We start from the raw sequence: 26612 nt of genomic DNA on the forward strand, positions 1-26612 counted from the left end.
CTCATCATATGTTAACACAATCATTCCAAATGCTCTTTAAAATAACGGCACAAAATCACTTACATCTGCCTCGGAGAAGATGTGGCTGGAGTCACTGTTTCATCTGGCAAAAAGATACCGAATTGGGAAAGGAATCAATGTGGTGGAGAGGAACAGGGGAGCAGGGGTGGAAAACAGTGGGGTTCCAGAGGGGACACGTCCCCCCCCATGTTTTGAGAGGTGGGGGACATCCCCCCCAAGTTTTTGTAATCCCGATTTTAAAATCTCCGCTTTTAGCGCTGGATTGAGCCTCTGAAGCCTCGCGCGTGCGTGTGAGTGTGCGCATGCGCGCGTGGCCACCAAAACATTGTGTCCCCCGTCCCCTCCATGTTTTGATAGCGAGTTCCGCTCTTGACCAGGAGATCCAATAGGCTCCGACGGAACAAGTGCAGGTGTAAGTAAAGCCCATAAGTTCATAGGAGCAGAGTGAGGCCATTTGCCCCATAACCACTGACATCGGTACTAATCTGTCGACTTCCGCCTTAAAAATAGCCATTGACTTGACCTCCACAGCCGTCTGTGGCAAAGAATTCCACAGATTCACCACCCTCTGACTAAAGAAATTCCTTCTCATCTCCTTTCTAAAGGTACGTCCTTTTCATTAGAGGCTGTGCCCTCTGGTCCTCGACTCTCCCACTCGTGGAAACATCCTCTCCATATCCGCTCTATCCAGGTCTTTCACTATTCGGCTAGTTTAAATTAGATCTCCCCCTCCCCACCCCCCCCCCCCTCATCTTTCTAAACTCCAGCGAGTGCAAGCCCAGTGCCGACAAACGCTCATCATATGTTAACACAATCATTCCAAATGCTCTTTAAAATAACGGCACAAAATCTCTTACATCTGCCTCGGAGAAGATGTGGCTGGAGTCACTGTTTCATCTGCAAAAAGATACCGAATAGTGAAAGGCCTGGATGGGGTGGAAGTGGAGAGGATGTTTCCACTAGTGGGAGAGTCTAGGCCCAGAGGTCATGGCCTCAGAATTAAAGGACGTTCCTTTAGGAAGGAGATGAGGAGACATTTATTTAGTCAGTAGGTGGTGAACCTGTGGAATTTCTTGCCACAGAAGGCTGTGGAGGCAGAGTTACTGGATATTTTTAAGGCAGAGATAGATCCATTCTTGATTAATACAGGTGTCAAGGGTTATGGGGAGAAGGCAGGAGAATGGGGTTAGGAGGAAGAGATAGATCAGCCATGAGTGAATGGCGGAGTAGACTTGATGAGGCGAATGGCCTAACTCTGCTCCGATCACTAATGAATTTATATATTCAGCATATATTCAGCATGATGCAATTTTCCCCACCCTACTGCATTGTAAGCCTGGATAATTGTATTCACAACTCTATGATACGACCTGAACCCTGAGTCTTAAATTGTATCTAATTGATATATACTCATCTTATATTTCAATTAGCATGCATTATCCTCACTGAATTAAATTAATATGTGCATTAATCTTTGGAAAACAAGAAAAATTAACTGCTCAATAACTTATTCAACAAGTACTTATTAAGTTACATTAGTTTCATTCATAAACGGAACCCTCCTCATTAGTGCAACTAATGTGCCCTCCAGAAATTGAAGTTTGTGTTTGAGTTCATGAAAATGAAATCATTAGTTTAGTTTTGTTTAGAAATACAACGGGGAATCAGGCCCTTCTGCCCACCGAGCCCGTGCCGACCAGCGATCACCTGTACACTAGCTCTATCCTACACACTAGGGACAATTTCCAGAAGGAAATTAGCCGACCTGAATTCGGGGCCTGGCCGCGGGGCCAGTGGGCGACAACGTCGGGAGCTCGCAGGTCACAGGTTGGTGACCAGTTTTCTGGAGCTCCCGCAACTACAGCTGCGTCCGCTGGACTGGAGGGAGGCATCCTCGGCCACCCCGGGCCACGGAGCTTGAATCGGCACGTTCGCGGAGCTCGGTTGAGCCGCGGGACTTGCTCACCATCATCCGGCGGGGTCACAACATCGGAAGCCTGGATCGCCTCAGCGCAGAGGGAGAACAAGGAGGGAAGAGACAGAGGCTTTAAGACTTTTGCCTCCATCACAGTGAGGAGGTGCCTGGTGAACTCACTGTGGTGGATGATAATTTGTGTTTATTGTATGTTTCGTTATTTATTATTACATGTATGACTGCAGGCAACGAAATTTCGTTCAGACCAAAAGGTCTGAATGACAATAAAGGGACGACAGATGGCGCAATGGGCTAAGTGTTCGGCTGGCGACCGGAAGGTAGCCGGTTCGATTCCCGCTTGGAGTGCATACTGTCGTTGTGTCCTTGGGGCAAGACACTTCACCCACCTTTGCCTGTGTGTGAATGTAATGTAATTATGTGAAGCACTTTGGGGTCAATGCAAGTTGACTAAAAATGTGCTATATAAATAAGGAAAAAAAAAAATCCAATCCAATCCTACAAGCCTGCACGTCTTTGGAATGTGGGAGGAATCCGGAGCACCCGAGTTACGGGGAGAACGTACAAACTCCGTACAGACAGCAGCCGTAGTCAGGATTGAACCCGGGGTCTCTGGCGCTGTAAGGCAGCAACTCGACCCATTGCGCCACCGTGCTGCCCTTTCACAGTTGCCGATTACCCACTAAGTACCTCTGGCAGTGATCTGAGTCACCGCAAACAAAATGTCTTATTTAGCAAGCTGTAAGGAGAAACCTGGGTGAATGGCCAACACCAACAAATGAGAACATCAGCACTATGTATTTAGGCATGGTTTTGCCTAAAATTATGTATTTAGGCACTTTTTTGGCTGCCTAATGCCCCTACAAGAGATTTTGCGACTAAAATAAATCTCTGCCTGTACATGAGTGGCTGCCAAAGAAGGCCCTGTCTGGTGCCTTGGCTAAATGTTTTTAGACAGTCGGCGACTGGCAGATGGCTCGGGTCTTGTGAGACCACCACTGGAGGGGTCGTACAGGGGTGTCGCCTGAGGAAGTCGTGGTAGAGGTCTCCTGAAGTAGCGTGATTTGGGATGTCAGGGCTTATGCGACTGGATAGACTTGGTTTTGAAATGATTTCATAGAAACTTACAAAACTTTTTCAGGGCAGTCAGGAAGCGGCTGTTGGACTTGATAACGAAATCCTTTGAGCGTTTCTTCGTTTCTCCTGACGTAGGTGGGGTCGTAGGTTGTCGCCGGTGCTGACTTCGGCGAATTCCCTTGGCGACTACCTACGTCAACCTACGTCAACCGGCGACAGGTACCGGCGACTGATTTGTTTTACGTTGTGGACGTAGGTTGTCGTAGGTGGACGTCCTAATGGGTCGCCGGTTGTCAGTAGCTTGCCGCAGCTTGACGTTGACTAGGTGGTCGGTTGTTGTAGGCGTTGTCAGAGACTGTCGAGGGGGGGGGGGGGGGGGGGGTCCAGTCACCTCTTTTTCGGCGACCTGCTACGAATATAACAGTTGTCGGCAGTCGCCGAAAAAATTGCCTAAGTGGGACAGACCCATTACAGCGCCAGAGACCCGGATTCGACCCTGACTACGGGTGCTGTCTGTACGGAGTTTGTATCCTCTCTCCGTGACCTGCTAAACATAACGAAACATCCCAACCCAAAATGGCACATATCCTTCCCGCCACAATTTCTGCCTGACTCACTGAGTTACTCGAACGCCTTGTCTTTTGTACTTACTAAACTTCATTCAGATTTTTTAATTTAGTTTAGTTTAGAGATATAGTGTAGAAACAGGCCCTTCGGCCCACCGAGCCCGTGCCAACCAGCGATCACCCCGTACACACTAGCTCTATCCTACACGTTAGGGGCAATTTACAGAAGCCAATTAACCTACAAACCTGCACGTCTTCGGAGTGTGGGAGGAAACCGGAGCACTCGAAGAAAAAACCCACGCGGTCACGGGGAGAACGTACACACTCCCGTGCAGACAGTACCTGTAGTGAGGATTGAACCCGGGTCTCTGGCGCTGTGAGGCAGCAACTCTACCGCTGCGCCACCGTGCCGCCCCAATACTGGCACTGAGCCTAACAGACGTTCAACATCACCGTTAGGCTGCCTTAAGTTAAAAGTTTCAGAAGCATGCGCATCGGATAATTTAATTTCCCTATTAAATCAAAAGACCAGGACAAATCGGACATCAGCTTCTTGGGTTCCACTGCGATTAAAGCCCCATTAACGAGCTGGCTGTGTGACCTAATCACCGCGGAAATTGAATCGCAGCCAATGCAACTGCAATGTTCCTGCTTTACAGAGATGGATTGCCGTCTCCACAGCGTACTTTAAGCACCATTAGCCAGCTCGCAACGGCACTTTATTAACCCCTGCAGGTGTCAGCAGGCCAGAAGAAGGAGAGAAATATGGCAAAACCTCTCCACCCTCGCTCTGCTCACGAGGCGGGTCGAAGATGGGGTTGGAACGGAGAGGACACGGGCCGTGCTAACGAGAAGTGTGCATGAATAAAAGCAAAACATGGTGGGGGAAAAAATCAGCAGGTCAGGCAGCATCTGCAGAGATAGAACAATTTCAGGTTCAGGACCTATGATGTATATGTAATAAAATGTCAATGGCTCGGCTAGCAGTGATCAGCTTCACTTACGTCCGGGAACGGCTTGAGGTGGAGCTCTATACCTCCCGTGAGGGCTACGGGTAGGGAACGGGTGCGTTGGGGGAGCAGACCAAACAGGTCTGCACTTGGTCCAGTAGATCCAGTAGATCCAGTAGATAAGTGGTCCAGTAGATGGGACTAGGGGAGAATAAGTGTTCGGCACGGACTAGAAGGGCCGAGATGGCCTGTTTCCGTGCTGTAATTGTTATATGGTTATATGGTTATAATAACACGATGGGTGTATGGAACAAGCTGCCAGAGGAGGTAGTTGAGGCTGGGACTGTCCCAATTGGAGAAAGTTAGACGGGTACATGGATAGGACAGGTTTGGAGGGATATGGACCAAACACAGGCAGGTGGGACTAGTGTAGCTGGGACATGTTGGGAGCAAGTTGGGTTGAAGGGCCTGTTTCCACACTATATCACTCCATTACTCTAAACAGGAACTGCAGATGCAGATTTATACCAAAGATAGACACTAAATTCTGGACTCATTTGGCGGTTGGGTCTGGCAGCATCTCTGGAAAAAATGGACAGGCGACATTTCAGTTTAGGACGGGTCGAAGATGGATCCTGACCCGAAATGTTGTCAGTCCATTTCCCTCCGTGAATGGTGCCTGACCCATTGAGCTCTTCCAACTCTTTGTGTTTAGCTCAAGAATCAAATCATCTGCAGTCTCTCGTGCCTATCTTGAATGATTTCATAAGCTTCTATTTAGAATCAGAGATATTAGAAGGTAATTCTCACCATCTGGATGGTAATCTGCTAGAATATATCACTGATTATAACCCTGATGAGTTTAATGGACAGAAGCTAGAGTAGCAATCAATTCTAATGGGGCGTAAACCAAGAAGGCGTGTGTATATTAAGACGGTTTAACTGCGTTACATTCTCAGCAATCACCTCCTTTGTCTGTCTCCAGTCTTGCATTCCTCCACAATTTTCCCTTCAAAATTCCTATTAGGATCATATAATCACAGAATATGTGCGGCACTGTGGGTCAGCGGTGGAGTTGCTGCTTAAAGGCCCAGTCCCACTTGGCCATCATTTGCGCCTCATTTGCGCGCCTCAATCACACGTCATCATGGCGTCTGGTGAGCGGGACGTCATTAGAATACCCTGCGGCGCTTGGCGGCGCATGGTTATGCACGGTGACGTAACCATGCGTCACCATGTGTTACACGTGAGGCGTCGGGTCGTCAGCGTGCGTACGCGATACGTCACGCAGGTGGCGAGCGAGGATTTTGTGCAGCACGAAATCCTGGACCGCCGCGTGATACCACGTGCAACTCCACGCCTCTCCATGCGCCCGTCCCGCATTACCCACACGCTGCCCGTGCGTCCAAAAGGGCCGGTTCCACTTAGGCGACTTTTCAGCGGACTGTCTACGACCTTCAAGCTCGCGGCACTCGCCTGAAAAACCGCAAGCTGAAATAGCGACCGTCAGAGCGGAACACACACACACAATCACATCGCAACGGTGGGGGCCATGGAAAGCAGGGGAGCGCTGTCTGAAATTCACACGGTGCAAAGGCAAGGTGATACAGCCACACACCGCGATGAACAGGAAGGTTAAAGACGGCTAGCACAGTGTACGATAATTCTTTAAAAGAGCGGGGAGAAGGGGGGATAAGGGGGGATAAGGGGGGAGAGAAGGGGGGAGAAGGGGAGGGGGGGAAGTGGGGATAAGGGGGAGGGGGGGGGGGGGGAGAAGGGGGCAGAAGGAAGGGGGGGGAGAGAATAAGGGGGGAGAGGGGGGGGGGGGGGGGGGAAAAGAAGGGGGGGAGAAGAAGGGGGGGAAGGGGGGGGAGAAGGGAAGGGGGGAGAAAGGGGGGAGAAGGGGGGGAGGGGGGGAGAAGAGGGGGAGAAGGGGGAAAGGGGGGGGAGAAGGGGGGAGAAGGGGGGAGGGGGGGAGAGGGGGGGGGGGGGATAAGGGGGGAAGGGGGGGGGGGGGAAGGGGAGGAAAGGGGGGAGAAGGGGGGAGAAGGGGGGGAGGGAAGGGAGAAGGGGGGAGAAAGGGGGGGGGGAAAGGGGGGAGAGGGGGGAAAGGGGGGGAGGGGGAGAGAAGGGGGGGAGAAGGGGGGGGAAAAGGGGGGAGAAGGGGGGAGAAGGAGTGGAGAAACGATTAAGAAACCTGAAACCTGATGCAGCGACTACTTCCCAGAATGCAGAGTCTCCTGCACTCGCCTAAAAAGTTGCCTAAGTGGGACAGGCAGACCAAAATCTTGTTACGGTCCTCGATTCAAAAATATTATCTATCCATGTTCTCCAGAGATGCTGCCTGACCTGCCTGATTACTCCAGCACTCTGTGTCCTTTTGTGCATTAACCAGCGCCTGCAGTTCTTTGTTACGACAAGCTCATTCTATTGTGGGTCGGTATCTTTGGGAAACCATGTTAAAAAACCATCAGCATAATGCAGTGCACTTAATACATGTGTCAACAAAACGAGCCTAGTTTCAACAGTTAATTTTGAAGGCAACCACTACTTTCTTTAGTGTTTAGTGAGTGCAACGTAGGTTCACCAGGTTAATTCCCGGGATGGCGGGACTTTCTTATGTTGAGAGAATGGAGCGGCTGGGCTTGTATACTCTGGAATTTAGAAGGATGAGAGGGTATCTTATTGAAACATATAAGATTATTAAGGGTTTGGACATGCTAGAGGCAGGAAACATGTTCCCGATGTTGGGGGAGTCCAGAACCAGGGGGCACAGTTTAAGAATAAGGGGTAGGCCATTTAGGACTGAGATAGAAACATAAAACCAGAGAAACATAGAAAATAGGTGCAGGAGGAGGCCTTTCGGCCCTTCGAGATAAGAATAAGGGGAAAGCCATTCAGAACGGAGATTAGGACAATTTTTTTCACACAGAGAGTGGCGAGTCTGTGGAATTCTCTGCCTCAGAGGGTGGTGGTGGCTGGTTCTCTGGATGCTTTCAATAGATAACTAGACAGAGCTCTTAAAAATAGTGGAGTCAGGGGATATGGGGAGAAGGCAGGAACGGGGTACTGATTGTGGATGATCAGCCATGTTCACCAGCTGGCTCGAAGGGCCGAATGGCCTGCTCCTGCACCTATTGTCTATTGTCCATTGTCTTAGTTTAGAGATACAGCATGGCAACAGGCCCTTCGGAGCACCGAGTCTGCGCCGAACAGTGATCCCTGTACACTAACACTATCCTACACACACTGGGGACAATTTACATGTTTTCCAAAGCCAATTGACCTACAAACCTGTACGTCTTTGGAGTGTGGGAGGAAACCGGATATCCTGGAAAAAAACACCACGGGGAGAACGTACAAACTCCGTACAGACAGCACCCCTAGTCAGGATTGAACCCGGGTCTCTGGTGCTGTAAGGCAGCAACTCTACCGCTGCGCCACCGTGCTGCCCCAATCCGCAAGGATGATATTACATTTCAACTTAAATCTTAATAAACTCAAAAGTGAAGCCTAAAATCAGAACAAATAGAAAAAAAATACATTCACATATGCTGTAACGCAACACACGAAGAACAGGCTCATCTTTCATCTTTCCAATTTATTTTCCCCGCGTCTCTGGACCTCATCCCTTGATGGGGGAGTGGAGGACAAGTGAAAGCTGGACCCGATGATTCCGGCACGGTGGTGCAGCGGTAGAGTTGCTGCCTTACAGCGCCATTGACCCGGGTTCGATCCTGACTACGGGTGTACGGAGTTTGTACGTTCTCCCCGTGCCCTGCGTGGGTTTTCCCTGGGAGCTCCGATTACCTCCCACACTCCAAAGACGTGCAGGTTTTGTCGGCCAACTGGCTTTAATAATATTGTAAATTGGCCCTAGTGTGTAGGATAGTGTTAATGTTCATGGTGATCGCTGGTCGATGCGGACTCAGTGGGCCTGAAGGGCCTTTGTCCGTGCCGTATCTCTAAACTAAATAAAACAAAACCAAAGATAGAACTAGCGTGGGTACATAAAATTGCTGGAGAAACTCAGCGGGTGCAGCAGCATCTATGGAGCGAAGGAAATAGGCAACGTTTCGGGCCGAAATCCTTCTTCAGACTGATGGGGGGTGGGGGGGGAGAAGGAAGGAAAAGGGGAGGAGGAGGAGCCCGAGGGCGGGCGGATAGGAGGGTGGGAGGAGACAGCTAGAGGGTTAAGGAAGGGGAGGAGACAGCAAGGGCTAGCAAACTAGCGTGAATGGGTGATCGATGGTCGTTGTGGGCTCAGTGGGCTGAAGGGCCTGTATCTATGCTGTATCTATAAACGACACTAAACTAAACATAGAATGAATGTGAATGGGTGATCAATGGTCAGTTCAGCATGGATCCGATGAGCTGAATGGCATGTTTCCATGCTGTATCTCTAAACTAAACTAATCTAAATTAAACAAAACAGAATGAATGAGGTTAAACACAAATTGGCGGAACAGTATCTCATATTTCGCTTGGGCAGCTTACAGCCCTGTGGTATGAATTTGATTTCTCTCATTTCAGGAAGCCTCACTTCAGCATTCCCTCTCTCTCTCGATCCCTCTCCAACCCACATTGCACTAGCTTTTCATTTTCACCCTGCAAACAGTCTGTTTCCTATGTCATACAAACTTACAAAATTCTTAAGGGGTTGGACAGGCTAGATGCAGGAAGATTATTCCCGATGTTGGGGAAGTCCAGAACTAGGGGGTCACAGTTTAAGGATAAGAGGGAAATCTTTTAGGACCGAGATGAGAAAATCATTTTTTACACAGTGAGTGGTGAATCTGTGGAATTCTCTGCCACAGAAGGTAGTTGAGGCCAGTTCATTGGCTATATTTAAGAGGGAGTTAGATGTGGCCCTTGTGGCTAAAGGGATCGGGGAGTATGGAGAGAAGGCAGGGATGGGATACTGAGTTGGATGATCAGCCATGATCATATCGAATGGCAGTGCAGGCACGAAGGGCCGAAAGGCCTACTCCTGCACCTATTTTCTATGTTTCTATGTTTCTATGTCATCATAATTTTTTTGCATATCTTTCATTCATTGTTCATTATCTCTCCACATCACCGCCTATATCTCTCGTTTCCCTTATCCCTAAACCAGTCTGAAGAAGGGGCCCGACCCGAAACATCACCCATTCCTTCTCTCCAGAGTTGCTGCCTGCCCCGCTGAGTTACTCCAGCCTTTCGTGTTTACCTTCCTTCGATTTAAACCAACATCTGCAGTCCTTTCCTACACATAGAATGAATGTGAACGGGTGATCGATCAATGGTCGATGGGCCGAAGGGCCTGTTTCTATATTGTATGTGTCAAGCAATCAAAAACAAACCTACAAAGGATTTAGTTCACGTCGGAAAGGAACCCCCAGGACTGGGTCACGTAGCAATGAAGCGCAGTAATCCATAGTTCAACGTATTGTAATGGACCGTTAAAGAGCATGCAGTCAAGCAGAGATCTGAGGCTTTGTTCTTGTTTTATGATCATCCAAGCTCAGTGGGGACACTCTGGTAATACACTCTAAATATACCACTGCAAACACTAGGCAGTATCATGTTTGCCTGCGACTGCTACAATAGCATAGCAACACTCCAACATTAAAGACCCACGTAGGGACTTGTCTTCAGCCCACTGTGTCTTGGCGATAAGGGCCGAAAATTGATACTCCTTGCAACGAGAAATTAATTGATAACAATCTCTGTAGTCATTCAGTGCTCCACCATCTGCAGTTCCTTTCTACACATATGTACAGTGTGCTGGTGCCTTAGATTATTGATTAGAACGGGTGTCAGAGGTTAAGAATAAGGGGTAAGCCATTTAGAACGGAGACGAGGAAACATTTTTTCACACACACAGTTGTAAGTCTGTGGAATTCTCTACCTCAGAGGACGGTGGAGGTCGGTTTTCTGAACACTTTCAAGAGAGAGCTAGATAGGGCTCTTAAAGATAGCAGAGTTAGGGGATATGAGGAGAAGACAGGAACGGGGTACTGATAATGGATGATTAGCCATGATCGCATTGAATGGCGGTGCTGGCTCGAAGGGCCACATGGCCTACTCCTGCACCTATTGTCTATTGTCTATTATGGGGAGAAGGCAGGAGAATGGGGTTGGGAGGGAGAGATAGATCAGCCATGATTGAATGGTGGCGTAGATTAATGGACCGAATGGCCTAATTCTACTCCTATCCCTTATGATCTGTTCTATGATCATTGCCTTCCTGTAGAACAGTGAATTGATTTTTATGTAAAAAGTTGGAAAGGATGTTGTCTTGATCCTCTGTAAAACTCATTTCAACTGCATTCATTCCACTTAAACATTAATGTAACCGCTACTGTGAAACGCTATTAAGCAGGATTTTATGGGCATTTTGTGAGTACAATTACGAGTGAACTTACCCCTGAAGAGCCTTCTCTCCAAACCAATCTCCCTTCCCCAACGTGCGAAGTAATGCAGCTTCCTCGTTTGACGATTCTTCCCGAGTTACATTCACCTGCCAACAAACCAAAGCACACTGTTACTTCTTGTACTGGGAATGCACAGTGCTGCTCTTCAATCCCAACTTCCCTTCCCAGTTTCTCCCGGTGAACAGTGGGGAGAATGGTCGGCAATCACTTTCAAAGTTCTGCCCACACAGTCAGTACACCTCTCCTACACTTGTCTCCCGCACTAAGATCATCTCGCAGAGAATGATCCCAGCCTAACCCTCCCTATTCTCTCCTATTCTGCAAGAAAAAAACTACATTGAAGACTCAAACTCGCGATCGAGTAACTGCCGGGATCTAGGCGCAAACTCGTGATCTTGCGGATATGAGCCGAGCACTCTACCACTGAGCCAGCCGTTAAAATCTACGCTAAAAATCTTCCATTCCGAAAGCCGAAAAATTCCGAATTACGAAAAGTGTCTGGTCCCAAGGCTTTCGGATAAAAGGTTGTGCACTTGTACTGACCTCCCCACCGTCGAAGGAATCTACAGGAAAAGGCAGCCAGCATCGTTGGAGACCCACACCACGCTGCCCAAGCACTTTGTGTTAATCTTTGGTATAAACCAGCGTCTGCAGTTCCTTTCCACACACTTGTATGCTGTTGCCTGGCTAACCTGTTGATTTAGGTTAGGGTTAGGGTTAGGGTTAACTCGGCAGCATGGGGCAGCTGTGGAGTTGCCGCCTTACAGAGCTTGCAGCGCCGGAGACCCGGGTTTGATCCCGACTACGGGTGTTGTCTGTATGGAGTTTGTACGTTCTCTCCGTGACCGCGTTGGTTTTCTCCTAGATCTTCGGTTTGCTCCCACGCTCCAAAGACGTCCAGGTTTGTAGGTAAATTGGCTTGGTGTATGTGTAAATTGTCCCTACTGTGTGTAGGATAGTGTTAATATGTGAGGATCGCTGGTCGGCACGGACCCGGTGGGCTGAAGGGCCTGTTTTTGTGCTCTATCTCTAAGCTAAACTATTCTTAGGCCCCCTTCGATTGTGGCTGATCATGGGTATTTCCAGGGTGCTAGTCCCTATATGGAGGACGCCTGTGCGTGATTTTGTTTAATGTTGGGAAACTGGTGCGCAGACAGCCACCACACACACAGATCTAGGTCGGGATCCAGTGGAATAGAGTCCCAGACGACCAGAGACCCTTTTCTGTAGCAGCCTTCATCCGCCTTCCCAGCCGTTGTGACGCTCCACTAAGGTCAGCCATCGTCCTCCGTTTGTTCCACCGTCGAGGTCTTGGTTGGATTGCTCTTTGTCAGTGACCTCCCCCTCGACCTTACCGCCATAGGTGGCCCTACCAGGAGCATAGCTCCAGACGGCATCGCAGGTCCACACAAGCTTCTCCACCACGACAAGGTGACAATCCACGGAGAACAAAACTAAACTAAACTAAACTTAACTCACTCACTGCAAAGTAAGAAGGACATTGTTTAGACATTCTGTTCTGTTCCATATTCTAGTTTACTCATGTAACATCAACTTATTTTAGCCGAGGAAAGCGTGGAAAGAGTATAGAGAAGATTCACAAGGTTGCTGCCAGGACCCGAGACCCTGATCTATAGGGGGAGGTTGAGTTTATTCCTCGCGTAGAAGGATCAGCAGGTGATCTTATAAATGTGTATAAAATAATGTGTGGAATTTAGATTAGTTTAAAGATACAGCACGGAAACAGGCCCTTTGGCCCACAGAGTGCACGCCGAGCAGCATCCCGACTACGGGTGCTGACGGTACGGAGTTAACTAGCACTATCCTACGGACTAGGGACAATTTACAATTTTTTACCAAAGCCAAATTAAACTACAAACCTGTACGTCTTTGGAGTGTGGGAGGAAACCGAGGCACTTGGAGAAAACCCACGCAGGTCATGGGCTGAAGGGCCTGTTTCCGCGCTGTATCTCTGAACTAAACTAAACTAAAATAAACTAAATGAAATAAATAAATTAAATAAATGAAATAAATAAATAGATAAATAAATAGATAAAAATAAATAGATAAATAAATAAATAAATGATTAGATAGATTGAAATAAACTAAAATAAAAGAAACTAAAATAAACTTTGTCGTCCACATAAGATTCCAGCATCTACAATACCTTGTGTTTAGAAAGTGTTGATGTGCACTGAATTATTTACTATTCTGTGCGCACATTAATAATTGCGCATAATATATGAATTATCTTGCAAGAAGTGAACCGTAAATTTTCATAAGAGTTATGGCTTGAACGAAGATAAAGCAAATATTAATAAAGCGACAAAACATTTTCATTTAAAATTATTCATTTTGTACCCTACATTGTCCAAATGTAGAATTGTGATGTAGCCAATAAGTATGTTAGAATCAACTTTGAGGTCAAATTGGCAGTGAAGGCCATGGAGTGGACAAGTGAGATGATCGATCTACAGGCTCCAACAGCATTGTCTCCAGAAGCCGCCTGATCTGCTGAGTTGCTCCAGCATTTTGTGTCTCTCTTCGGTGTAATCCAGCATCTGCAGTTCCTTTTTGCATATCTTTAATCGGACTTTGCTGGACTTTATGCAGGAAAAAATGTCCCCCATGTTGGGGGAGTCCAGAACCAGGGGTCACAATTTTGGAATAAGGTGTAGGCCATTTAGGACTGAGATGAGGAAAAACTTTTTCACCCAGAGGTGTTGTGAATCTGTGAAATTCTTTGCCACAGAAGGCAGTGGAGGCCAATTCACTGGAGGTTGCCAAGAGAGAGTTAGATTTAGGCTAACGGAATCAAGGGATATGTGGAAAAAGCGGGAACGGAGTACTGATTATGGATGATCAGCCATGATCATATTGAATGGCGGTGCTGGCTTGAAGGGCCGAGTGGCCTACTGCTGCACTTATTTTCTATGTTTCTATGTTTATCTTGGACTAAATGTTATACTTTTTATCCTGAATCTGTACACGGTGGACAGCTAGAATGGAATCATGTATAGTGTATCCACTGACTGGATTGCATTCAACACATAAGCTTTTCACTGTACCTCGGTACACGTGACAATAATAAACTGAACTATCATTTATACTGAAGAAGAGTCTGAAGAAGGGTTTCGGCCCGAAACATCACCTATTTCCTTCGCTCCATAGATGCTGCTGCACCCGCTGAGTTTCTCCAGCATTTTTGTGTACCTATCATTTATTCTTGGTCCTTTATATAACGATAATGGTCTCAAGTCTTGATCTCAATTGCTCAAAACTATTCTCATTGACGTGAAAAATATCATAATTAAACCATTAGATACGGAAATACAGCATTCAGATTAAATTAAATTACAATGCAAATGGCATTAATAATTCTGTGTGGTTAAATTAATGCTTTTGCATATAGAAGCTAAAAATGGCTTCGCAGGCTGAATGTTAATATTTCGAGTTTCATCGAAACCAGTTTTGACTTTACACTTTTAGACTTCAGAGATACAGTGCAGAAACAGGCCCTGCGACCCACCAAGTCTGCGTCAACCAGGGATCATCACTTGCACTAACTAGCACTATCCTACACAAAACAGACAATATACAATTTTACCGAAGCCAATTAACCTACAAAACCTGGAGGGCTTTAGATTGTGGGATGAAACAGGAGCACCCGGGGAAAACCCACGTATGTCACGGGGAGAACATACAAACTCCGTACAGACAGCGCCCATAGTCAGGATCGAACCGGGGTCTCTGGCGCTGTAATGCAGCAGCACTACCGCTGCACCACCATGCTGCCCATCTGCGCCACCGTGTCACCCTTTAATTGATAGGCTAAATGCACAGTCTTTTATCCAGGTCAGGGAATCAAGAACCAGGGGACACTGGTTAGAGGTGAGAGGGGCAAGATCTAATAGGAACTTGAGGGGCATGTTTTTTTTAACTCAGATAGTGGTGGGTATAGTTTGAAAGAGCTGCCAGAGGTAGTTGAGGCAGGTATTATAACAATATTTACAAGACACCTAGGTAGACATAAAATGCTGGAGTAACTCAGCGGGACAGGCAGCATCTCTGGGGAGAAGGAATAGAAACATAGAAACATAGAAATTAGGTGCAGGAGTAGGCCATTCGGCCCTTCGAGCCTGCACCGCGACTCAATATGATCATGGCTGATCATCCAACTCAGTATCCCGTACCTGCCTTCTCTCCATAACCCCTGATCCCCATAGCCACAAGGGCCACATCTAACTCTTAAATATAGCCAATGAACTGGCCTCAACTACCCTCTGTGGCAGAGAGTTCCAGAGATTCACCACTCTCTGTGTGTGAAAAAAGTTCTTCTCATCTCGGTTTTAAAGGATTTCCCCCTTAATCCTTAAGCTGTGACCCCTTGTCCTGGACTTCCCTAACATCGGGAACAATCTTCCTGCATCTAGCCTGTCCAACCCCTTAAGAATTTTGTAAGTTTCTATAAGATCCCCTCTCAATCTTCTAAATTCTAGAGAGTATAAACCAAGTCTATCCAGTCTTTCTTCATGACAGTCCTGACATCCCAGGAATCAGTCTGGTGAACCGTCTCTGCACTCCCTCTATGGCAATAATGTCCTTCCTCAGATTTGGAGACCAAAACTGTACGCAATACTCCAGGTGTGGTCTCACCAAGACCCTGTACAACTGCAGTAGAACCTCCCTGCTTCTATACTCAGATCCTTTTGCAATGAAAGCTAACATACCATTCGCTTTCTTTACTGCCTGCTGCACCTGCATGCCTACCTTCACTGACTGGTGTACCATGACACCCAGGTCTCGCTGCATCTCCCCCTTTCCCAATCGGCCACCATTTAGATAATAGTCTGCTTTCCCGTTTTTGCCACCAAAATGGATAACCTCACATTTATCCACATTATACTGCATCTGCCAAACATTTGCCCACTCACCCAGCCTATCCAAGTCACCTTGCAGTCTCCTAGCATCCTCCTCACAGCTAACACTGCCCCCCCAGCTTAGTGTCATCCGCAAATTGGAGATATTGCCTTCAATTCCCTCATCCAGATATTAATATATATTGTAAATAGCTGGGGTCCCAGCACTGAGCCTTGCGGTACCCCACTAGTCACTGCCTACCATTGTGAAAAGGACCCGTTTACTCCTACTCTTTGCTTCCTGTTTGCCAGCCAGTTCTCTATCCACATCAATACTGAACCCCCAATGCCTTGTGCTTTAAGTTTGTATACTAATCTCTTATGTGGGACCTTGTCGAAAGCCTTCTGGAAGTCCAGATACACCACATCCACTGGTTCTCCCCTATCCACGCTACTAGTTACATCCTCGAAAAATTCTATAAGATTCGTCAGACATGATTTACCTTTCGTAAATCATGCTGACTTTGTCCAATGATTTCACCACTTTCCAAATGTGCTGCTATCCCATCTTTAATAACTGACTCTAGCAGTTTCCCCACTACCAATGTTAGACTAACTGGTCTGTAATTCCCCATTTTCTCTCTCCCTCCCTTCTTAAAAAGTGGGGTTACGTTTGCTACCCGCCAATCTTCAGGAACTACTCCAGAATCTAAAGAGTTTTGAAAGATTATTACTAATGCATCCACTATTTCTGGAGTTGCTTCCTTAAGTACTCTGGGATGCAGCCTATCTGGCCCTGGGGATATATCAGCCTTTAATCCATTCAATTTACCCAACACCACTTCCCGGCTAACCTGGATTTCACTCAATTCCTCCAACTCCTTTGACCCGCGGTCCCCTACTATTTCCGGCAAATTATTTATGTCTTCCTTAGTGAAGACGGAACCAAAGTAGTTATTCAATTGGTCCGCCATATCCTTGTTCCCCATGATCAACTCACCTGTTTCTGACTGCAAGGGACCTACATTTGTTTTAACTAATCTCTTTCTTTTCGCATATCACGAATGTGTGACGTTTCAGGAAAGGATGTTGAATGTGAGACCCTTCTTCAGACTGATGTCCGGGGATTGGGCGGTACAGAGATAAAATGTAGTCGGAGACAGGAAGACTGGTCGGAGACCTGGGAAGGGGGAGTGGATGGAGAGAGAGGGAAAGCAAGGGGTTACTTGAAGTTGGAGAGGTCAACGTTCATACCCGCTGGGGTGTCAGCTGCCCAAGCGAAATATGAGGTGCTGTTCATCCAATTTGGCATGGAAGAGTTGGGCCGAAGGGCCTATTTCAGTGCCGTCTGATTCTATGACTCTAATTAAATGTGGAAATAGGTTGCACAAAATTCCCCTGCACCAGTGCCCAAAGCCCCTGTCCCACTTAGGCGATTTTTAAAATCGACTACAGGCGATTAGGCTGCTGCCACATGGTCGCCGGGGTGTCGCCAGTATGGTCTCCTCAGTCGCCAAAGAGTCGTACCTTTTTTCTGGTCACCGCTGGATTTTGAAATGTTCAAAACTTTTCGATGACAGTCGGTGCCCGTGGGCTTGACGCTAACGATCGTAGCCTGACGTAGGTGATGCCGTAGGTTGTCGCCAGGATCACGTAGGTTGTCGCCGGTGCTGACGCTGGTGAATTCCATTGCCGACTACCTACGTCAACCGGCGACAGGTACCGGTGACTGAATTGGCGTACCTTGTCGTTGCTTGTCGCGGGTGGACGTAGGTTGTCGCAGGTGGACGCCCTAATGGGTTGCCGGCTATCGGTAGCTTGCCGTAGCTTGACGTCAACTAGGTGGTAAGTTGTTGTAGACATTGTCATAAACATTGTCGTGGGGGGGTCCAGTTTTTCGACGACTTGCTACGACTATGACAGTCGCCGGCAATCGCCGAAAAAAATCGCCTAACATAGAAAATAGGTGCAGGAGGAGGCCATTCGGCCCTTCGTGCCTAAATGGGACAGGCACATAAATCTCCTCTTTGACCACCTCTCATGCAAAATGTGGCATGGTGGCGCTGCGGTAGAGCTGAGACGAGGGTTCGATCCTGACTGCGGGTGCTGTCTGTACAGAGTCTGCACGTTCTCCCTATGACCTGCGCCTAATTAATAATAATGAATCAGCGGTTATATATCATCCAAAATCATCCATCGGCAAAATTATTAACACTCCAATTGTTCCAAAACGGCAGCTCTGCTTTGCTGAGATTAGTGGCATCTCATAAGCATGCTCCCTCTCCTGTGAAATGTATAAATTAGTCATTTTTCATAAGCATGTCAGCCAGTACAACTGTCAGAAGTAATTTTAACATTTAAATTTAATTCTTACAAAAGACCGACATATTCCTGTCAAGAGCTGAAACTGCCTCAGGCAACTGGCTTAGTGGAGCGATGGGTGTACATAAAAAAATGAAGTATTTAAAATTAATTTCCATTATAATAACGACTACAAAAGGTGCCAACACCATTGTGACAGCACTAAGTATGTGCTCGTTGAGGGACTTGAGGGAGTTGGAATTATGTGGCACTTTGATGATAATAGCATTGGTTATCTGTATAAATACTTCTACTATTTCATAAATTCATAGGTGGTAGAAACAGAATTAGGCCCATCAAGCCTACTCCGCCATTCAGTAACGGCAAATTTATCTCACCCTCCTAACTCCAATTCCCCTGCCTTCTTATACTTTCAAGAGAGACCTAGATAGGGCTCCTAAAGATAGCGGAGTCAGGGGATATGGGGAGAGGGAAGGAACGGGGTACTGATTGGGGATGATCAGTCATGATCACATTGAATGGTGGTGCTGGCTCGAAGGGCTTGTTTCTGTGCCGTACTGATCCATGTATTTATAATTCTAGAAGCCACAATCCAGCTTGGTTGTCAGTGCATTGGTTGGGGCACCCTAAGTCAAATCATTAATTTCCACAGACAACTTACCTTTCCTTTGCTAATAATGAAGAACGTATCTCCTCGTGCCCCTTGTCTGATGATGTACTCCCCATCTTCATAGTAAGTCTGTGGGGAAAACAAAAACAAAATCCATCAACATTTTGTGGAGACAACAAACTGCGGACAGAGGAGAGTAGGATCATAGAAAACATGAATGAATGAACGAATGAATACGTTTATTGGCCAAGTATGTACACATACAAGGAATTTGCCTTGGTGCTCCGCTCGCAAGTAAGCTCGCAAACATAGAAACATAGAAAATAGGTGCAGGAGTAGGCCATTCACCCCTTTGAGCCAGCACCGCCATTCAATGTGATAATGGCTGATCATCCAGGATCAGTATCTCGTTCCTGCTTTTTCCCTCATATCCCTTGATTCCGTTAGCCCCAAGAACTAAATCTAACTCTCTTGGAAACCTCCAGTGAGTTGGCCTCCACTGATTTCTGTGGCAGAGAATTCCATCATGGCTGATGGTTGATCATGATCAGCCATGATCACAGTGAATGGCGGTGCCGGCTCGAAGGGCCGAATGGTCTACTCTTGCACCTATTGTCTATTGTCCACAGATTCACAACTCTCTGGGTTCAAAAGGTTTTTCCTCATCTCAGTTCTAAATGCCCTACCCCTTATTCTTAAACTTTGACCCCTGGTTCAGGACTCCCCCAACATCGGGAACATTTTTCCTGCATCTATCCTGTCCAATCCCTTAAGAATTTTAGATGTTTCTGTAAGATCCCATCCCATCCTTCTAAATTCCAGTCGACCCATTCATTCATCATATCGGCATGCATCCCAGCATGGCTTGAGAACTGCTCCATCCAAGACCGCAGGAAACCGCAGGGGATTGTGGATGCTGCCAGGACCATCACGCAAACCAACCTGCCTTCTATTGACTCCATTTACACCTGAGCTAAGGCCAGCAGCATAATCAAGGACGAGTCGCACCCAGGCCACTCCCTCTTCTCTCCTCTCCCCTCTACCCTCTGTGAAAATGCACATCTCCAGATTTGGCTTTAGTTTTAGTTTAGAGATACAGCATGGAAACAGGCCCTTCGGCCCACCAAGGCCATGCCGACCAGCGATCCCCGCACACTAACACTATCCTACACACACCAGGGGCAATTTACACTGATGCCAAGCCGATTAACCTACAAACCTGTGCGCCTTTGGAGCGGGGGAGGAAACTGATAAACTCGAAGAAAACCCACGCAGGTCACGGAGAGAACGTACAAACTCCGTACAGACAACACTCGCAGTCAGGATCAAACCTGGGACTCTGGCGGTGAAAGCACCGTTAGGCAACAACTCTACGGCTGCGCCATCGTGCCGCCCTACAAGAGTGTGCACTGTGAAAATGGCGGCAACACATGCAGGCCTGCTCAGTAGACCATCTCTGTACACTTGCTAATTGAGGATCAGGGTTATGGCAATACTCTACTGGACTGTTTGTGTGCAAAGGTGTTTCACTATGTTAGCACTTTTGCACATGTGACAATAAACACACCATTGGATATGAATTATCTGTAGGCAGATAATAGTTAGTCATGGCATCATGTTCGACACAGACATTGTGGGCCGAAGGATGTGCTGGCACTAGAGAGGGTCCAGAGGAGGTTTACAAGAATGATCCCAGGAATGAGTGGGTTAACATATGATGAACGTTTGTCGTCGCTGGGCCTGTACTCGTTGGAGTTTAGATGAATGAGGGGGAGGGACATTGAAATGTACAGAATAGTGAAAGGCTTGGATAGAGTGGATATGGAGAGGATGTTTCCACTACTGGGAGAGTCTAGGACCAGACTTAAAGGATGTTCTTTCAGGAAGGAGATGAGGAGAAATTTCTTTAGTCAGAGGTTGGTGAATCTGTGGAATTCTTCGCCACAGAAGGCAGTGGAGGTCAAGTCAATGGATATTTTTAAGGCAGAGATTGATTAGTATGGGTTTCACAGGTTATGGAGAGAAGGCAGGAGAATGGGGTGAGGTAGATCAGCCATGATTGAATGGCAGTCGACTTGATGGGCCGAATGGCCTAATTCTACTCCTATTCCTTATGACCGTACAAACTTATGAAGGGCCTGTGTTCTATGTTCTAAATGCAAATAATTCATGCACAAGGGGGAGGCAGAGAGGCAGCAGCATTTGTTAAAGACTAATATTCACAAAACATTGCTGCAGCAAATCCAGAAAAGGTTAGTGCTCGATCCTAAACGAAATGCACATGTGTTTACAACTAGATCATAGTAAATTTCTGGTGGGAAATTTCTAAAGTTCTCTGATTTCTGTTTCAAAAAGATCAACTTCCTAAGAGGAGATACAGATACAGCACGGAAACAGGCCCTTCGGCCCACCCAGTCGGTACCGGCCAGCAATCCCCCCGTACACTAGCACTATCCCACCCACACACACACGAGGGGCGATTTTGGAGCACGGTTTGGTAACAGCTCCATCCAAGACTGCAAGATATTGCAGAGTGTTGTGGACGTAGCCCAGTCCATCACGCAAAGCAGCCTCCCTTCCATTGATTCCAACCGCACATCATGCTGGCTCGGCAAGGCCACCAACATTAACTAGGACCAGTCTCACCCTCGTCACTCCCTCTTCTCCCCTCTCCCATCAGGCAAGAGGTACAGAAGTGTGAAAACGCACACCTCCAGATTCAGGGAAAAGGTGTGGAGGACCTTCAAGATCAGGCCCTGGCGCCACACTGTATCGTAGACAGCGGTGAGGTCCGTTGTTCAGTGGGTAGTTGAGGGTCGACGATTGGATCGAGCCGGGCCAGGAGAAGCTGGTCGAGGAACTTGTACGGGAGACAGAGGAGGGAGATAATAATAATAATAAATTTTATTTATGGGTGCCTTTCAAGAGTCTCAAGGACACCTCACAAAAATTTAGCAGGTAGAGGAAAAACATGTAAGGGGAATGAAATAAATAGTAGAGACATGACTAGTACACAAAGTAAATACAGAATTCAATACAAAACACAGTATGAGGCAATTAATGCACAGATGAAAAGGGACGGCACGTGGGGCTAAGGATAGGCAGAGGTGAAGAGGGGTCGGCCACCCGGGGCGGCGAATGCGTGGTGCTCCGCAGGCCCCGGGTACGCAATGAACATCTTGGAGGGGAGGACCAATGAGGACTGAACTCATGGTGCCATCAGGCATTTGGACCGCATGTTTAGGAATTATGTTGTGTATGAGGACTTTCTCCGCATTTTTGTGCTTTTTTTAGAGAATTTTTAAATTTTTAATTCAGATTTCAATTTTATTTTTAATATGTGACCCCTATTATTTATTTATTATTTACATAGAAATTAGGTTATTTTTTTTGCCATTTTTTTATGATACTGCCTGTAATTCAATAATTCATTTCTGATCATCAAATTCAGACAATGCCTTCTCTCAATAAATTTGATCCCAATACAATACAATACAAAGGCAGAGGTGAAGAGATGGGTCTGGAGGCGGGATGGGCCAATAGTTCCGTGGGCCGTCCGCAGGCTTGTTTGGTTTTGGTAGCGCAATGACGGTGGCTTTCCGCCAGATCTTCGGAATGGGCTGACCAATGAGGCAAGAGGAGTAGAACTCACAGAGCCAGAACAGGCATTTAGGACCGCAGTGTATCAGGAATTCTGGGGGGATGTTATGAGGACCCTGGGCTTCTCCGCATTTCAATTGAGTGATGACGGAAGAGAATCACCTGAATCATCCTACCACGACCAGAGAGCAACGCTGAACTACCATCTACCTCTTTGGTGACCCTCCTGGTCTATCCTAGAAAGATAGAAATTAGGTGCAGGAGTAGGGCCGTACGGCCCTTCGAGCCTGCACCGCCATTCAATATGATCATGGCTGATCATCCAACTCAGCATCCCGTACCTGCCTTCTCTCCATACCCCCTGATCCCATTAGCCACAAGGGCCACATCTAACTCCCTCTTAAATATAGCCAATGAACTGGCCTCAACTACCCTCTGTGGCAGAGAGTTCCAGAGATTCACCACTCTCTGTGTGAAAAACGTTCTTCTCATCTCGGTTTTAAAGGATTTCCCCCTTATCCTTAAGCTGTGACCCCTTGTCCTGGACTTCCCTAACATCGGGAACAATCTTCCTGCATCTAGCCTGTCCAACCCCTTAAGAATCCTTGATCGGACTCTGCTGGCTTTACCCTGCACTAAAATATATTCCATTATCATGTATCTGTACACTGTGAATGGCTCGATTGTAATCATGTATGGTCTTTCCACTGGCTGGTTCGCACAAAACAAAAGCTTCCATTTTCACTGTACCTCGGTACATGTGACAATAAACTCAACTGAACTGAACAGATGCTGCCCGGCTCACTGAATTACTCCAGCAGTTTGGGTTTTTTTTTTCTCCACCCTTCTATCTAGTTCATTACAATTAATTGGGCTTTAAAAGAGCATTCGGTCTTTAGTTTGTGTGACATTCCAGCAAGTAAAAGATGCTCCGGCCCTGTTTCAAGCTCAGATCTTGCCCGAGGGAAATTGGTGGAGCCCGAGGGCATTGATGTTGTATGTTGACACCAGGCCACCAGTCAGTGCAGTCGTGTTTTTGTTTAAAGTGGCCTAACATCAATTCATTGGAAATCTCAATAAACACAGCAAGCTGTTGAAGGTTAGATCGCCTCGGGGCAACCATCTGGCATGTTCTTAACTTGCAATGAAATTCGAGACTGCCAGTGCAATCATCGCCCAGGGCAGACAACGGTGGCACAGCGGTGGAGTCACTGCCTTATAGCACCAGAGACCCGGGTTCAATCCCGACTGCTGCGGGTGTTTGTCTGTACGGAGTTTGTACGTTCTCCCCGTGACCTGCGTGGGTTTTCCCCGTTGTCACTCGATAACAAGGGTCAGACTGACCTGGTTATATTAGACTTCAGTAAGGCTTTTGATAAGGTTCCTGTACAAGCTCAACCTTGTAGGAATAGACGGCAACCTCTTAAAATGGATTGAGATCTTTTTGACAAGGAGACACCAGCGAGTTCTCTTGGAGAGAGAGACGTCTATTGAAATTTCTGTGGCATCAGGTGTACCACAGGGGACTGTCGTGGGTCCATTGCTCTTCCTACTGTATATCAATGACATTCCAAATGCAGTTTCTTCCAGAGTCCGACTCTTTGCAGATGATGCCATAATTTATAGAGAGATTAAAACATCAGAAGACAGCTTGTCCTTACAGAAGGATCTTGATGATCTCTGAGAGTGGGGTAAAACCGAGGAGATGTCATTCAATACAAACAAATGGCATTCCTTGCATATCTCACTCAAGATTAAACCACTTTTATTGGAATACAACATGGGTAGCCGTAGGTTACGCAAAAAAGCTGGAGAAACTCAGCGGGTGCAGCAGCATCTATGGAGCGAAGGAAATAGGCAACGTTTCGGGCCGAAACCCGTAGCCGTACATTGCTTGCTGTCGACCATCACCCATATCTAGAAGTCGAATTAAGCAAAGTTGGGCGAGTGACCAACAGAGCAAATAGAACTCTTGACCTTCTCGTAGGTTCACGAGATTGATCCCTGGGATGGCGGGACTGTCATATGAGGAAAGATTGAAAAGACTATGCTTGTATTCACTGGACGTTAGAAGGATGAGGGGATATCTTATAGAAACATATAAAATTTATAAAAGGTCTAGACAAGCGAGATGCAGGAAAAATGTTCCCAATGTTGGGCGAGTCCAGAACCAGGGGCCACAGTCTTAGAATAAAGGGGAGGCCATTTAAGACTGAGGTGAGAAAAAACTTTTTCACCCAGAGAGTTGTGAATTTGTGGAATTCCCTGCCACAGAGGGCAGTGGAGGCCAAGTCACTGGATGGGTTTAAGAAGGAGTTAGATAGAGCTCTAGGGGCTCGTGGAGTCAAGGGATATGGGGAGAAGGCAGGCATGGGTTATTGATAGAGGATGATCAGCCATGATCATAATGAATTGTGGTGCTGGCTCGAGGGGCCGAATGGCCTCCTCCTGCACCTATTTTCTATGTTTCTATGTTTCTATGCATCTCAAAATAAATGTTCATGCATGTAGTACATCCGTCAAAGAGAATGCCTACAAGTCCTTGGTGAGGCCCAAATTGGAGTATTGTGGAGCCCTATGGGATTCTTTCAACAACAACAACAAGATCACCCTGGAGAAAGTACATCGCCGAGCAGCGTGCTTTGTATGGAATGACTACAAGAGCAAATCAAGCGTGAATAATATGCTGACTTCTCTCGGATGGGATACCCTAGAGCTGTGCACAATCAGGCTAAGACTTAGTGCAATTTACAAGGAGATTCACAAAATCACGCCATAAAACCACTTTATTTGCTTGGTTTTGCTGCGTTGTTTGTACTTGTGTTTTATGTTTTTTAATTTATTGTTTGGATTTTTGTATGTAATTTATGCGCCTCGTGTTAGTTGTATGTTCTGTTGTTCTGCCTGTTTTATGATGTCTTGCTTGTTTTCTTTTTTCTGTACAGCACTTTGGTCAGCTTTGGTTGTTTTTAAGGTGCTTAACAAATAAAGTTATTATTATTATTATGAAACAAGACAAAATAACGGTCCCCACATCATCAACTCGCTAAATTTCTCAATAAACATTGCAACCAATATTCTCTTTACCCAAGGACGATAAGGAATGGAATATGTTGTCACCCAACACACGTGCTGTTCCTGATGTTGTCATTTACAATGGAGATTAAGCAACTAGATCTCCTTTTTACACAGAGAGTGTTGAATCTGTGGAACTCTCTGCCACAGAAGGTAGTTGAGGCCAGCTCATTGGCTATATTTAAGAGGGAGTTAGATGTGGCCCTTGTGGCTAAAGGGATCAGGGGGTATGGAGAGAAGGCAGGGAAGGGATACTGAGTTGGATGATCAGCCATGATCATATTGAATGGCGGTGCAGGCTCGAAGGGCCGAATGGCCTACTCCTGCACCTATTTTCTATGTTTCTATGTTTCTATCTCCTCAACTTGGTCAAAAAGGCCCACTTCAAAATGTAATCGCTACGCTACTCACTCCGACCGGCGCGAGATAACCACTGATGAGGTGTTTGCGCAGTAATCAACCAGAACCACGTGTGCTGTCTATACGGAGTTTGCACGTTCTCCCCGTGACCGCGTGGGATTTCTTCTGGTGCTCCGGTTTCCTCCCACACTCCAAAGACGTACAGGTTTGTAGGTCAATTTGCTTGGTACACAGTAAATGTAAAAATTGTCCCTCGTGTAAGATAGTGTAATGTGTGGGGTTCACTGGTCGGGGCGGACCCGATGGACTGAAGGGCCTGTTACCACGCTGCATCTCTAAGCTAATTTGAACTAAATTAGAGGTCAGGAAAGTGTCCAAAAATAACCAAATATAAGGGATAGTACACACCGATATTTTTCAAAAGATGCTGTGTGGGAGGCAGTCCCCAGAAATGGCATCATCTTTTAGACTTTACTTTAGACTTTAGAGTTACAGCGCAGAAACAGGCCCTTCGGCCCATCGAGTCCGCACTGACCAGCAATCACCCCATCCACTAACATCCATTATCCTACGCATACTGGGGACAATTTACAATTATTACCGGAGTCAATTAAACTACAAACCTGTATGTCATTGGAACATGGGAGGAAACCGGAGCAGCCAGAGATAACCAAAGCAGGATCGAACCCGAGTCTCTGGCGCTGTGAGGCAGCAGCTTTATTAGTTTGGCCCCTGAGCAATCCTTGCCAACTATTCGGTCTGCCTAGGCCTGCTGGATCTCCCAGTTGCTAACCTATTTAACTCCCCTTCCCGCTCCCACTCT

The 26612-nt window shown here is 46.8% G+C and overlaps 1 protein-coding gene across 1 annotated transcript in view; it reads right to left on the reverse strand.

Moving 5' to 3' along the window:
• Positions 1–26612, reverse strand: part of prkg1b (protein kinase cGMP-dependent 1b) — a 367427-nt gene that overhangs the window by 99981 nt on the left and 240834 nt on the right. The window contains exons 6-7 of the mRNA XM_055647248.1: positions 18806–18883; positions 10955–11049 (exon numbers count right to left, since the gene is read on the reverse strand). Of these exons, the coding sequence (XP_055503223.1) occupies positions 10955–11049; positions 18806–18883 (173 nt within the window). The remainder of the gene's footprint in view (positions 1–10954; positions 11050–18805; positions 18884–26612) is intronic.

This window comes from Leucoraja erinacea, chromosome 15 (assembly GCF_028641065.1).
Source record: "Leucoraja erinacea ecotype New England chromosome 15, Leri_hhj_1, whole genome shotgun sequence".
Classification (NCBI taxonomy): domain Eukaryota; kingdom Metazoa; phylum Chordata; class Chondrichthyes; order Rajiformes; family Rajidae; genus Leucoraja; species Leucoraja erinaceus.